This window comes from Bubalus bubalis, chromosome 6, assembly GCF_019923935.1.
Source record: "Bubalus bubalis isolate 160015118507 breed Murrah chromosome 6, NDDB_SH_1, whole genome shotgun sequence".
Lineage (NCBI taxonomy): Eukaryota > Metazoa > Chordata > Mammalia > Artiodactyla > Bovidae > Bubalus > Bubalus bubalis.
In genome coordinates, this window is record NC_059162.1 from 75,229,535 (window position 1) to 75,245,130 (window position 15,596).

Sequence of the window (15,596 nt, forward strand, 5' to 3'; positions counted from 1 at the left end):
GAACACAGAACCAACTTATCAGTAGAGCATTTTGAAGTACACAAGAAACAAAGAAAACAATGTTCTTAGTGCCTAAACCCAGGCACCATATGATATTTTTTACAGTAATTTCAATTAGATTCAACAAGTATTTGTTAAATACCTCTATTATTTGATTGATCACTTAAAGGTTAACATTGTAGTTTTGTTATGCTACTCACCTAAGTCTATCTAGAACAAAGTTAATCCTATTAAACATACTTACACTCCTCTTCAGGCCTCTTCCGAAGTGCTGCACGAACTTCTTTACAAGGACTTCTCTGATATTGTGGGGGATTCCTTCCCCGTATTAAGTTCTCCATCCTATAGGAGGAAATTGAAAGGGTAGTTTAATATAAAAATCTCGATACATTTTTAAAAATTAAATGATTTAGATCAAGAGTCAACGATTCAGGTATATAGAGACATTTGTGGACCACATCCTTAAGAGAACTGAGCAAGGAGCAGGACAGTCGGGAGTGGCAGGGACTGTAGAAAACTGGAGAGGGCTTGACTTTTCTAAGGCATTCCAATTTTAAAAACATAGAAACCCATGTGGGTGAAACTCATATGCACATTCTCCAATTAGGGACTCTTATGGGCTGAATGTTTGTATCCCTAGCCCCTTCCACTCCTCCCACCTTCTACCTTCACAGGTTGAAACTCTAACCCCTATGCTATGCTACGCTACGCTAAGTCACTTCAGTCGTGTCCGACTCTGTGCGACCCTACAGACGGCAGCCCACCAGGCTCCCCCGTCCCTGGGATTCTCCAAGCAAGAACACTGGAGTGGGTTGCCATTTCCTTCTCCAATGCATTAAAGTGAAAAGTGAAAGTGAAGTCGCTCAGTCGTGTCCGACTCTTAGCGACCCCATGGATTGCAGCCTAACAGGCTCCTCCGTCCACGGGATTTTCCAAGCAAGAGTACTGGAGTGGGGTGCCATTGCCTTCTTCGAACCCCTAAAGTACCAGTATTTTGATGTGGAAACCTTGAGAAGTAACTAGATTAGCTCAGGTCATAAGGGTGGGGTACACATAATGGCATTAGTGTTTTCATAAAATGAGAAAGACAGACTAGAGCTCCCTCTCCCCTGCATAGGAGGATACAGTGAAAAGGCAGTCATCTACAAACAAGGAAGAGAGCTCTCTCCAAGCACCAACTCTGCTGGTGTCTCTATATTAGACTTCTAAGACCCCAAAAGTGTGAGAAATATAGTTCTGTAGCTTAAGCCACTTAGTCTGTGATATTTTGTTATAGTTACCTAAACTGATAAGTGGGAGACCCATTGACTAAAAAAGTGATTACTTACAAAGCAAACACATTTATTAAAAATCAGGTTACATTTTAGAAAGAAAGAACCTTTCACCAGCATTCTGAATACCAGCTTTCCAGAGTTTACTTGCTGATTTTCTCTGTGCCAATGATTAACTTGAGAAGGGTTTTCTAATTCTAAATTAATTGTGACTCCTTGGAAATATGGTTAATATAAAGCGAACTTCTCAGTTACTTTCAATGCTGACAACCAGAAAATAATAATAAATGGACCAAATGCAACTTGAGTTGGAATAATAAACAGAATATACTCTGTGATTAGTATTTTCTGGTTTTAGTAAACCTTACAGTTTTGTGCCACTGTTGTACACTCTACTTATTTTGAAAACATTAAGCAACTATTGAGTGTTCAAGATTTGAAAATTCAGAACAAAACAGTGATATGTATCATTTTGAAAAAAAACCCATAAACTTATAAGAATCTGCTATATAACCCAGGGAACTCTAGTTAATACTCTGTAATGGCCTACATAGGAAATGAATATAACAAAAGAAAAGAAAATATAAACATAGCTTCTTAACATCTACATAATTATTCTAATAGAATACCACTGTGCTGGCTGATAGCATATATTGAAAACAGCATGGTTGTCATGGGTTACAGTAGTGGAAGATCTCCTAAGGTGAGTGGTACAGAGACATATTTCTAGTGTCTAGAGAGGAAATTGGGAAAGGATGATCCAATAAAAGCAATATGTAAAATGGCATGAAATATGAGTAAATAACATTTTTTGTACTGGAATAGTAACATAATAGGGCTACTAGTAAAGAAACTGCTGCCATTGCAGGAAACATCAGAGACCTGGGTTCAGTCCCTGGGTCAGGAAGATCCTCAGGAAGAGGGCATGGCAACCCACTCCAGTATTCTTGCCTGGAGAATCTCATGGACACAGGAGCCTAGTGGGCTACAGTCCATAGGGTTGCAAACATCCAGACATGACTGAAGAGATTTAGCATGCATGCAGTAACGTAACACTATTCCTATGAGATGCTGTCACTGGTTCTAAAAATCACTTTTCCAAATATACTTACTGAAACCAATCTATTCATAGGTAAGGACTACTTTGTGTGTGTGTGTGTGTGTGTGTGTGTGTGTGTACCCACTCATATGCCCATGCTACGTATATAAAGTATAAAAATATTTCTCAATATGTGATAACTTGAAACAATTTCACTCAAAGCTCAAGTGAGAAAAAAGCTTATCATTGTATGATAATACATTGTATAATCATACAATGACAGGTAAGAAAATGAAAATCTCAAGAGTTTAGGACATAATTTGCTTTAACGTTATATATGAGGGGCAGGGTCTGAGCTTACAGGACCAATTCTGCAGTTTCAATATAAGCCATGTAAATTATACAAAATGTTCTAGATTCTGACTCTTGAATTAATTCAATGCAGACTTTTGATTACATGTTTCAGCAAATGCATGAATTTTCATGATGATATAAAAATCACGTGAACTTATAATTAACCACTAGTAGTCACAAGCTGAAGATAGTAAACTACAACAAACATAAACTACAACAAACATAACCTACAAATGCAAGTATCTACACAAACTTATATGCCGAGTACATCATGAGAAATGCTGGGCTGGAGGAAGCACAAGCTGGAATCAAGATTGCCGGGAGAAATATCAATAACCTTAGATATGCAGATGACACCACATTTATGGCAGAAAGTGAAGAGGAACTAAAAAGCCTCTTGATGAAAGTGAAAGAGGAGACTGAAAAAGTTAGCTTAAAGCTCAACGTTCAGAAAACGAAGATCATGGCATCTGGTCCCATCACTTCATGGGAAATAGATGGGGAAACAGTGGAAACAGTGTCAGACTTTATTTTGGGGGGGCTCCAAAATCACTACAGATGGTGACTGCAGCCATGGAATTAAAAGACGCTTACTCCTTGGAAGGAAAGTTATGACCAACCTAGAGAGAATATTGAAAAGCAGAGACATTACTTTGCCAACAAAGGTTCGTCTAGTCATGGCTATGGTTTTTCCAGTGGTCATGTATGGATGTGAGAGTTGGACTGTGAAGAAAGCTGAGCACCGAAGAATTGATGTTTTTGAACTGTGGTGTTGGAGAAGACCTTTTAGAGTCCCTTGGACTACAAGGAGATCCAACCAGTCCATCCTCAAGGAGATCAGTCTTGGGCATTCTTTGGAAGGATTGATGCTAAAGCTGAAACTCCAATACTTTGGTCACCTGATGTGAAGAGTTGACTCATTGGAAAATACTCTGATGCTGGGAGGGATTGGGGGCAGGAGGATAAGGGGATGAAGGAGGACGAGATGGCTGGATGGCATCACCGACTTGATGGACATGAGTTTGGGTGAATTCTGGGAGTTGGCGATGGACAGAGAGGCCTGGTATGCTGCAATTCATGGGGTTGCAAAGAGTCAGACGCGACTGAGCAACTGAACTGAACTGAACACAAAATTATGATTTAATTTTAAAAACCAATTTTTAGTCATCATGATTTTACTAATCAGGGATGACAGCTTATTCTGGTTGGAAATCTATGTAAACCAATCTCTTAGATGGGTTATTAATTTTCTTTATATGTATCAGACTATTGAATATATGAAAACGTAGTGGTCTAATTGATTTCCATGTAACTACATTTGAGGGTATGCCAGAAAAATGAATGTATGTTAGAAAGTACTGCTAAGAATTCCAGGAGAGTTTCACTTACAATGGTTGCTAATTGGCATCAAAGATCATGAAGAATTATGGTGCCCAAATGTTGCATTATGGGAATGCTCACAAGTAGATATGCAAGAGATTATGCAGTATTAGCAAAGAAGTATTATTTAAATGTGATGAGCCCAGGTTCTGGAATTGGACTGCCTGGGCTAAACTTCCATTCTGTCTCTTAAAGAAATATTTCAGGGAAAGATACTTAGTTACTTTGGGGCTTCCCAGGTAGGGCTAATGGTAAAGAACCTTCCTCCCAATGCAGGAGACACAAGAGACATGGGTTTTATCCCTGGGTTGGGAGGATTCCTTGGAGAAGGGCATGGCAACCCACTCCAATATTCTTGACTGGAGAATCCCATGGATAGAGGAGCCTGGCTGGCTATAGTCCATGGAGTAGCAAAGAGTTGGACATGACTGAAGTGACTTAGCACACACTCATGCATACTCATATATAAAAAGTATATGTTATATGTAAATATAATATTATACAAATATATATATTTGTAAAAATATGTATCTTCAAATTAACATATTGATTTTTTAAATCAATTAGTTATTTCAGAAATGCTTGCTTTCATTTGTGATATTTAAAATTTTTAGAACCAAGAAAAAGATAACTGGGGTCAAAGAAACTCACTATAAACTATGTATACAACACAGTAATAGAAGCATATAAATTAAAATAGCATTAAAAGTTGTCAGAATGCTAAGTGTTATTATACCCAGTGGGAAATATACTTTGAATCAAATTAAATGTGTTACTCAGCAATGTTCATGTCCAAGCTAATATAACTGTGAGATTTCCACCCGCTTGAGATTATACTTCTGGCTACTTGAACTCTCTACCAGATGACCAGTGTCATCTATGATCTACAGTTTGCATTAAATGGTCAGACAAAATGACCAAGAATGAAGCCTTGGAGCACAGCCAGGTCAGAGCAAAGATGCTATTCTAGCTACTCTCAAGCTTGGCATGTCACCAGTGGGAGTGTGTTAACAGTGCCAGCAAGGAGAGATTAAGTGTGATGACCACAGGCAAGCTGCTCTAACAACTCATTGAAGAGATCTGGAAAGTGCAGCCTACATGTCAACTGCTGGGAAGAAATAGGGGCAGCCAGATTGATATCAAACAGCATGAAAAAGCAATCAGAGGTCATGAGCAACCATGTCCACAACTCTCTTGGCAGTATCTCCAAAATATAGGTCAAAAATTATCTGAGAAACTTTATATAATACAGATTCCCCCATTTCAGTACTAAAGATTTCCATTCAATAAGCTGGGGTCAGGTCCAGGTAGATATATATTTTTTTTAACATTAATTGAGTGAGTACATCAAGGTTGTATATTATCACCCTGCTTATTTAACTTATATGCAGAGTACATCATGCAAAATGCCAGGCTGTATGAAGCACAAACTGGAATCAAGTTTGCCAGAAGAAATATCAATAACCTTAGAAGTGTAGATGACACCACCCTTATGGCAGAAGGTGAAAAGGAACTAAAGAGCTTCTTGATGAAGGGGAAAGAGGAGAGTGAAAAAGCCAGTTTAAAACTCAACATTCAAAAACCGAAGATTACAGCACCTGGTCGCATCACTTCATGGCAAATAGATGGGGGAACAATGGAAAAAGTAACAGACTTTCTTTTCTTGGGCTCCAAAATCACAGCAGATGATGACTGCAGCCATGAAATTAAAAGATGCTTGCTCCTTGGAAGAAAAGCTGTGACAAACATAGACAGCACACTAAAAAGCAGAGACATTACTTTGCAAACAAAGGTCGATATGGTCAAAGCTATGATTTTTCTAGTAGTCATGTTTGAATGTGAGAGTTGAACTATAAAGATAGCTGAGTGCTGAAGAATTTATGCTTTTGAACTATGTTGTTGGGGAAGACTCTTGAGAGTCCCTTGGCTTGCAAGGAGATCAAACCAGTCAATCCTAAAGGAAATCAGTCCTGAATATTCATTGGAAGGATTGATGCTGAAGCTGAAACTCCAATACTTTGGCACCTGATGGGAAGAGCTGACTCATTAGAAAACACACTGATGCTGGGAAAGATTGAAGGCAGGAAAAGGGGGCAACAGAGGACGAGATGGTTGGATGGAATCACGAACTCAATGGACATGAGTTTGAGCAAGCTCTAGGAGATGGTGAAGGACAGAGAAGCCTGGCTTGCTGCAGTCCATTGGGTTGCAAAGAGTCGGACATGACTGAGTGACTGAACAACAACAAAAAAGTGTTTCTAAAACAGCCTTCAGTTCAATTCAGTTCAGTCGCTCAGTCGTGTCCGACTCTTTGCGACCCCATGAATTGCAGCACGCCAGGCCTCCCTGTCCATCACCAACTCCCGGAGTTCACTCAGACTCACATCCTTCGAGTAAGTGATGCCATCCAGCCATCTCATACTCTATTGTCCCCTTCTCCTCCTGCCCCCAATCCCTCCCAGCATCAGAGTCTTTTCCAATGAGTCAACTCTTCGCATGAGGTGGCCAAAGTACTGGAGTTTCAGCTTTAGTATCATTTCTTTCAAAGAACACCCAGGGCTGATCTCCTTCAGAATGGACTGGTTGGCTCTCCTTGCAGTCCAAGGGACTCTCAAGAGTCTTCTCCAACACCACAGTTCAAAAGCATCAATTCTTCATCACTCAGCTTTCTTCACAGTCCAACTCTCACATCCATACATGACCACAGGAAAAACCATAGCCTTGACTATACAGACCTTTGTTGGCAAAGTAATGTCTCTGCTTTTCAATATGCCATCTAGGTTGGTCATAACTTTTCTTCTAAGGAGTAAGCGTCTTTTAATTTCTTGGCTGCAGTCACCATCTGCAGTGATTTTGGAGCACCCCCAAAAATAAAGTCTGACACCGTTTCCACTGTTTCCTCATCTATTTCCCATGAAGTGATGGGACCAGATGCCATGATCTTTGTTTCCTGAATGTTGAGTTTTAAGTCAACTTTTTCACTCTCCTCTTTTACCTTCATCAAGAGGTAGCAGCAGCATACTGAAATAATGACTGAGTAAATAAATGAAAGGAGGAGAAGGGACATCTTCCTTATGAAAGTATTCCAGGTAATTTATGTGGATATTCTGCCTCCCACTGTTTCATCCTCCCTCCTGTCTTGGGTGTGGGTTGTGTTTAGGACTTACTGACTCTTTTACAAAGAATATAGTGGGGAAAGGGGTAAAACAGTAATGTTACAGTAGGGAAACCTGAGACACCCTACCTTAACCAAGTGATCAAACTCAGTCTCACCAGTGGTTAAGTATCACATTAATATTACAGGTCCCCTGATGTGATGAGAAGGACACATCACATCTATGGTTCATCACAAAAATCATAACCCCATGGTGGTTCTGACCATGAAAAAAATACGAGGGATGCTTTTCTTTTTTTCTTTATTTTGTTTTTTATCTTTGCAGTGTTGTATTGGTTTTGCCATATGTCGGCGTGGGTCCGCTGCAGGCGTACACATGTTCCCCGTGCTGGGCCCTCCTCCCTCTTCCCTCCCCATGGCGTCCCTCTGGGTCGTCCAGGTGCACCAGCCCCAAGCGTCCAGTGTCGTTCATCGAGCCTGGACTGGTGTTTCATATCATATATGAAACGAGGGATGCTTTTCAAAATGCTGGACTAATATTCGTCAAAACTGCCAAGGTCATGAAAACAAGGAAAGGTAGAGAAATTTGTCACAGACCAGAGAATACTGAGAAGATATGACAAACAAATGCAACATGGTGTCTTGGATTAGAAACAGGAATTCAAAAAGGACATTAATGGAAAAGCTGGTGAAATCCCAATAATCCTGATAATCTGTAAATTACTTAACTGTAATACACCAATGATAATTTCTTCCTTTTTGTAAGTGTGCCCTAGTTCTATAAGGTGTTACCGTTAAGAGAATCTGAGCAAAGGGTATAGAAATTCAGCATTATATTTGCAACTTTTCTGTAAATCTAAAATTATTCCAAAATAAATATTTTATTTTAAAAATGAAAAAAAGAGGCTTTTTAGTTCCTCTTCACTTTCTGCCATAAGGGTGGTGTCATCTGCATATCTGAGGTGATTGATATTTCTCCTGGCAATCTTGATTCCAGCTTGTGCTTCATCCAGCCAAGCATTTCTCATGATGTACTCTGCATATAAATTAAATAAACAGGGTGACAATATACAGCCTTGACGTACTCCTTTTCCTATTTGGAACCAGTCTGTTGTTCCAAGTCTAGTTCTAACTGTTGCTTCCTGACCTGCATACAGATTTCTCAGGAGGCAGGTCAGATGGTCTGGTATTCCCATCTCTTTCAGAATTTTCCACAGTTTATTGTGATCCGCACAGTCAAAGGCTTTGGCATAATCAATAAAGCAGAAATAGATGTTTTTCTGGAACTCTCTTGCTTTTTCCATGATCCAGCGGATGTTGGCAATTTGGTCTCTGGTTCCTCTGCCTTTTCTAAAACCAGCTTGAACAACTGGAAGTTCACAGTTCACGTATTGCTGAGGAGTAGTGGCTGCACTTGCTGGAGCAGCCGTGAAGAGATACCCCACGTCCAAGGTAAGAGAAACCCAAGTAAGATGGTAGGTGTTGCAAGAGGGCATCAGAGGGCAGACACACGGAAACCATACTCACAGAAAACTAGTCAATCTAATCACACTAGGACCACACTCTTGTCTAACTCAGTGAAACTAAGCCATGCCCCTGGGGCCACCCAAGATGGGCGGGTCATGGTGGAGAGGTCTGACAGAATGTGGTCCACTGGAGACGGGAATGGCAAACCACTTCAGTATTCTTGCCTGGAAAACCCCATGAACAGTGTGAACAGAACAGTATGAAAACAGCCTTATACTAGTTCTAATACTGGCTTTGGGAACCCTTGTAAATAAAAATATGTATACTTGAAGATGTAGGAAATGGAAGTTCAGTGAATTCATTCTACTGGTTCAGAGGTAAGGTGAGGTCTGGTGAGAAGACTGCAGTTAGGAAAGGTACTATCAAAAATGAGAACAGTGGCCAGAGCAACGGAGTCAAAGGCTTGCCATGTCAATAAGTTTAAATTGTCTACCATGTGATACAAGTCAAACATCTTTTTTTTTTCCATTGCTACTCCATCTTTCTTGATATTCCTTCCAGGGCTTAGACTATGGTCAATAGGCCATAAGTATTTAATAAATGATTCAATGAATAGATGAAGTCTGCTCTATCCTGGCAGAAACATTTGGAATATTCTCCTTTTTATTTCAAATTTTACCCATCCTTGAGGATCTATTTTTAACTTCTGATTACACTCAGAAACAAATTCAATCACTTCAAATATACTCAGTTCTTGCCTTCTGATTCTCCTCTATGATACCTACTAAATGTTTGGAAGTGTAACCAAAGATTTTTCAGCTAGTATTATTCTTCATTTCAATGTTTGGATCCTTTACTCATATAGATTCTAGTCCATTTGAGGGCTTTGACATAACACATTACATTTGTCAAAATACTGCCATATAATTTGTTTCATTTTCTTGACAATTCTGAAGTAGATATCAGTGCATTACTATTTATAGATGAGACAACAGGAAGTCTAAGCAATTAAGTAACATATGCAAGGCAATGCAGGAGGGCCAGAGGAAGGACCTAACTCAGGTCCTTTGACTCCCAAAATGCAATCTTCATCTCACAATGCAAAGAAAAGGTTGTCAATCTTTTCTTTTTTCTAATGTTTAGTGTCTCAAAAAGTAGTTTTCTTACTGAGTTGTAGATGTTCACTAAATCTTAAAATACTGAAATTTTATCAGTTATTGTCACTTTAACCTAGGCTTCTATTAAATCTAAAAACTAAATATAAATAATTCATGGTAAAATAAAATAATAAAAGTAATAAGGATTTAAAACATGAAAATGTACTTACGCCTGCATATAGTAAAAGGAAGAAAAATATTGCTATATGATTTTTGAAAATAATGATTGGTAGTCTGTTCTGTCCAGGGAAATAGAATAATAAGGTGGCAGCATATTATAACAATCCATCCTTACAAAGTTCTAAGGGCAGGTGACCACTGAGCTTTTCAGAAATCCTTTCTTGGCTTTGAATTTAAGAAAAAAAGAGGAAAGACTTATTAATAAAAAGGCAGTACAAAGTGTTCTTGCTTTATCTCTGAGCCGTTGGTTTTCTTTTTATGGACAGTGGAATCTGAATTCAGCACTCCAAATCAAACTGGAGCCAAACTAGAACTATGAACACATATTAAGAATAAAGTAGCCATTAAAAAGCCTCAAGTATTCATCAAGATCCAATTTGAACTCCAAATGACAGTGCAAAAATAATCAATACCCAATTATCTCAGTAAAATATTTTGAATTGATATTTAATAAGGACAAACTGGACAAAGTTAAACAGAAAGACTGTTTTGAAAAATATCACATCTTAACTACACTTAAACTGCTCAGGTAGAGAGTGAAATGCCTATGTAATATAAAGATAGATAAAGCACTGTTCAGTTGGAAAAGAGACAGATGTGTGATTTATAAAGCCAGTGATGATGATTTACCCGACATTCAAGGATCATCAATAGTCTCAAGGAGAAACTGGCTTTATACTTCCATGTCATACATTTATGCATGCCAGAAGAAATATCAAAACCTCAGATATGCAAATGATGCCACTCTAATATTGAATGTGAAGAGGAACTAAAGAGCCTCTTGATGAGGATAAAGAGAAGAGTGAAAAAGCTGGCTTAAAACTCAAAAAGATGATGATCATGACATCCAGTTCCGTAAGTTCAGTTCAGTCACTCAGTTGTGTCTGACTCTTTGTGGTCCCATGAACTGCAGCATGCCAGGCCTCCCTGTCCATCACCAACTCCCAAAGTTCACCCAAACTCATGTCCATTGAGTTCGTGATGCTATCCAACCATCTCATCCTCTGTCATTCCCTTCTCCTCCTGCCCTCAACCTTTCCCAGCATCAGAGTCTTTTCAAAGGAAAAGACTGACTGCTCTTCGCATCAAGTGGTGAAAGTATTGGAGTTTCAGCTTCAGCATCAATCCTTCCAATGAATATTCAGGACTGATTTCTTTTAGGATGGACTGGTTGGATCTCCTTGCAGTCCAAGGGACTCACAACAGTCTTCCCCAACAACACAGTTCAAAAGCATAAATTCTTCGGTGCTCATCTATCTTTATAGTCCAACTCTCACATTTATACATGACTACTGGAAAAACCATAGCCTTGACTAAACAGACCTTTTTTGACAAAGTAATGTCTCTGCTTTTTAATATGCTGTCTAGATTGGTCATAACTTTCCTTCCAAGGGGTAAGCGTCGTTTAATTTCATGGCTGCAATCACCATCTTCAGTGATTTTGGAGCCCAAAAAAATAAAGTCTGACACTGTTTCCAACTGTTTCCCCATCTATTTGCTATGAAGTGATGGAACCAGATGCCATGATTTTAGTTTTCTGAATGTTGAGCTTTAAGCCAACTTTTTCACTCTCCTCTTTCACTTTCATCAAGAGGCTCTTTAGTTCTTCACTTTCTGCAATAAAGGTGGTGCCATCTGCATATCTGAGGTTATTGATATTTCTCCCGGCAATCTTGATTCCAGCTTCTGCTTCATCCAGCACAGCGTTTCTCATGATGTACTCTGCATATGTTAAATAAGCAGGGTGACAATATACAGCCTTGATGTACTCCTTTTCCTATTTGGAACCAGTCTGTTGTTCCATGTCCAGTTCTAACTGTTGCTTCCTGACCTGTATACAGGTTTCTCAAGAGGCAGGTCAGGTGGTGTGGTATGCCCGTCTCTTTCAGAATTTTCCACAGTTTATTGTGATCCACACAGTCAAAGGCTTTGGCATAGTCAATAAAGCAGAAATAGATGTTTTTTTCTGGACTCCCCTGCTTTTTCAATGATCCAGCAGATGTTGGCAAGCTGATCTCTGGTTCCTCTGCCTTTTCTAAATCCAGCTTGAACATCTGGAATTTCATGGTTCATGTATTGCTGAAGCCTGGCTTGGAGAATTTTAAGCATTACTTTACTAGCGTGTGAGATAAGTGCAATTGTGCAGTAGTTTGAGCATTCTTTGGCATTGCCTTTCTTTGGGATTGGAATGAAAACTGACCTTTTCCAGTCCTGTGGCCACTGCTGAGTTTTCCAAATTTGCTGGCATATTGAGTGAGCTCTTTCACAGCATCATCTTTCAGGATTTGGAATAGCTCAACTGGAATTCCATCACCCCTAACTAGCTTTGTTCAAAGTTATGCTTTCTAAGGCCCATGTCTGGCTCTAGGTGAGTGATCACACCATCGTGATTATCTTGGTTGTAAAGGTCTTTTTTGTACAGTTCTTCTGTGTATTCTTGCCACCTCTTCTTAATATCTTCTGCTTCTGTTAGGTCCATACCATTACTGTCCTTTATTGATCCCATCTTTGCATGAAATTTTGCCTTGGTATCTCTAATTTTCTTGAAGAGATCTCTAGTCTTTCCCATTCTATTGTTTTCCTGTATTTCTTTGCATTGATAGCTGAGGAAGGCTTTCTTATCTCTCTTGCTATTTTTTGGATATCTACATTCAGATGATTAGATGCTCAGTGATCCAGTTCCATCATTTCATGGCAAATAGATGGGGAAAAAGTGGAAACAGTGAAAGATATTATTTTCCTGGACTCCAAAATCACTGCAGATGGTGACTAAAATCATGAAATTAAAAGATGCTTGCTCCTTGGAAGAAAAGCTATGACAAACCTAGACAGTGTATTAAAAAGCAGAGATATCATTTTGCTGACAAAGGTCCATATAGTCAAAACTGTGTTTTTTTTCCAGTAGTCAGCTATGGATTGAGAGTTGGACCATAAAGAAGGCTGATTATCAAAGAATTGATCCTTTTGAATTGCAGTCCTAGGAAAGATTCTTGAGTCCCTTGGACTTCAAGTAGATAAAACCAGTGAATGCTAAGGAAATCAACTCTGAATATTCTTTGGAAGGACTGATATTGAAGCTAAAGTTCCAATACGTTGGCCATCCAATGAGAAGAGTTGACTCACTGGAAAAGAGTCTGATGCTGGAAAAGATTGAGCTTAGGAGGAGAAAGGGGAAACAGAGGATGAGATGGTTGGATGGCATTGCCAACTCAATGGACATATGTTTGAGCAAACTCCAGGAGACAGTGAAGGACAGAGCAACCTGAAGTCCATGGGGTGGCAAAGAGTCAGATATGACTTCGTGACTAAACAACAACAACATTTAGGGAATGACAAATATAATAGTGTGGCTTCCCTAGTAGCTCAGATGGTAAGGTACCCGCCTGCAATGCAGGAGATCCAGGTTCAGTCCTTGGGTTGGGAAAATCCCCTAGAGAAGGAAATAGCAACCCACTCCAGTATTCTTGCCTGGAGAATTCCATGGACACAGGAGCCTGGTGGGCTACAGTCCATGGGATTGCAAAGAGTCGGAAATGACTGAGCAACTAACACATACATATAATAGTATTGCTTTTCACCTCTTTTCTAGAAAATTGAATTCAAAATAGCTTGCCATCATTATGGACTTCTTGAAAATGTAGATTCTAACCTTTCTAAACAACAATCAAAACCGGAATGTGCAAAGTCACTTCAGTCGTGTCCAACTCTTTGCGACCCTATGGACTGTAGCCCTCCAGGCTCCTCTGTTCATGGGATTATCCAGGCAAGAAATCCGGAATGGGGTTCCAGTTCCTCCTCCAGGGGATCTTCCCAAGCCAGGGATCAAACCTGCGTCTGTTACACCTCTTGCTTTAGCAGGTGGGTTCTTTAGTACTAGTGCCACCTGGGAAGCCTTAGGCATCCAAACAATAAATCAAAACTGGAATGTGAATGGTATATAGTTCACTCTATAGAGCTTGTAGCAAACAATTGTTCCACTAAAAATCTATGAAATTATTAAGAGCATGCATAGCAATGGGAATAAAAATCCAGCTCTTCATAAATTCAGAAAGCACCCTATTCACAAAGTTCTAGATTTAAACTGATTTATTTTCCTCTTATTTTTTAAAATAAATTTTGTGCTTTTTACTTACACACAAAGCAATACTGTATCAGAAATCTGCTATTTTTATGAAGGTATTTTACTAACAAATTGGATTGGTATGAGGAATAACAGTCTTTCCTCATCGTGAAGCTCCTTACAGAAATAATTGTTACGCGAAATATTTAGGATATGTTCATTGCTGAAATCTCTCTCTCTCTCTCTCTCACATACACACACGCACATACGCATAGGTTAAATTCACTAAAATCAGAGTTACTCAGAAAATAAGTCCCTTAAAGCTATAGAAATTAATTGGTTGAATTAATACAACATTTGCCTATAAAAATTAATGACATTCAAAGATGGAAAAAATATAAAGAAGGCATGCTGCTGCTGCTGCTTCTAAGTTGCTTCAGTTGTGTCCGACTCTGTGCAACCCCATAGACAGCAGCCCACCAGGCTCAAGAAATCAATCAATATATCTAAAATATCCAAAAGATGTGTACTTTATTGTTAATAGCAAAAACAGAGTTGGCAATGTAGAAGAACTGCATCAATTTAAAAAATGGTAAGAATTTTTGAAGAAGTTCTAGTGTTAGATCAACATAACTATGCAAAAATAAAACTGATGCTAAAAAATACAGAAAAAATGCTAGGTGCTTTAATAAGATTATTACTGCTAAGGTAATAATGGTAGTGATTTAGTTGCTAAGTTGTGTTTGACTCTTGCGACCCCATGGGCCAGGCTCCTCTGTCCATGGGATTCTCCAGGCCTGCCAGGCTCCTCTGTCCATGGGATTCTCCAGGTGAGAATACTGGAGTGGGTTGCCATTTCCTTCTCCAGTGGATCACCCCGACCCAAGAATTGAACCCAGGCCTCCTGCATTGCAGGCAGATTCTTTACCAACTGAGCTATGATACTATTACCAAATTTAAGAAGGCTGAGTCCTAAAGAATTAATGCTTTCAAACTGTAGTGCTGGAGAAGACTCTTGAGAGTCCCTCAGACTACAAGAAGATCAAATCAGTCAGTCCTAATGGAAATCAAACCTTAATATTCACTGGAAGGAATGATGTTGAAGCTGAAGCTCTGATACATTGGGACCTGATGTGAAGAGCCAACTCATTGGAAAAGAGCCTGATGCTGGGAAAGACTGAGAGCAGGAGAAGAGGGTGACAGAGAATGAGATGGTTGGATGGCATCTCTGACTCAGTGGACATGATTTTGAGCAAACTCCGGGAGATAGTAAAGGACAGGAAAGCCTGGTGTGCTGCATTTTATGGAGTTGCAAAAAGTCAGAGACAACTGAGCGACTAGAAAGCAACATATCTAAACTATCCATCATTTTTAAAATTTACGAGCATATGGAAACTAAGATATGTATTTTGAATAAAGTAATATATATAGATATAATATATTTACCTACTATTTAGAAATTAATACAATACATATTTAGTTGTTGATGTTGTTATTCAGTCACTAAATCATGTTTAACTCTTTTGGGCTCCATGGACTGTGGCTTGCCAGGCTCCTCTGTCTGTGGAATTTC

The 15,596-nt window shown here is 39.2% G+C and overlaps 1 protein-coding gene across 7 annotated transcripts in view; it reads right to left on the reverse strand.

Moving 5' to 3' along the window:
• LRRC7 (leucine rich repeat containing 7) overlaps nt 1-15,596 on the reverse strand; it is a 609,335-nt gene that overhangs the window by 483,561 nt on the left and 110,178 nt on the right. For all 7 annotated transcript variants that reach the window (XM_025288475.3, XM_006077621.4, XM_045166132.1 and 4 more), the window contains one exon: nt 245-342. In XM_025288475.3, the coding sequence (XP_025144260.3) occupies nt 245-342 (98 nt within the window). Of the gene's footprint in view, nt 1-244; nt 343-15,596 lie in introns of those variants that run through there.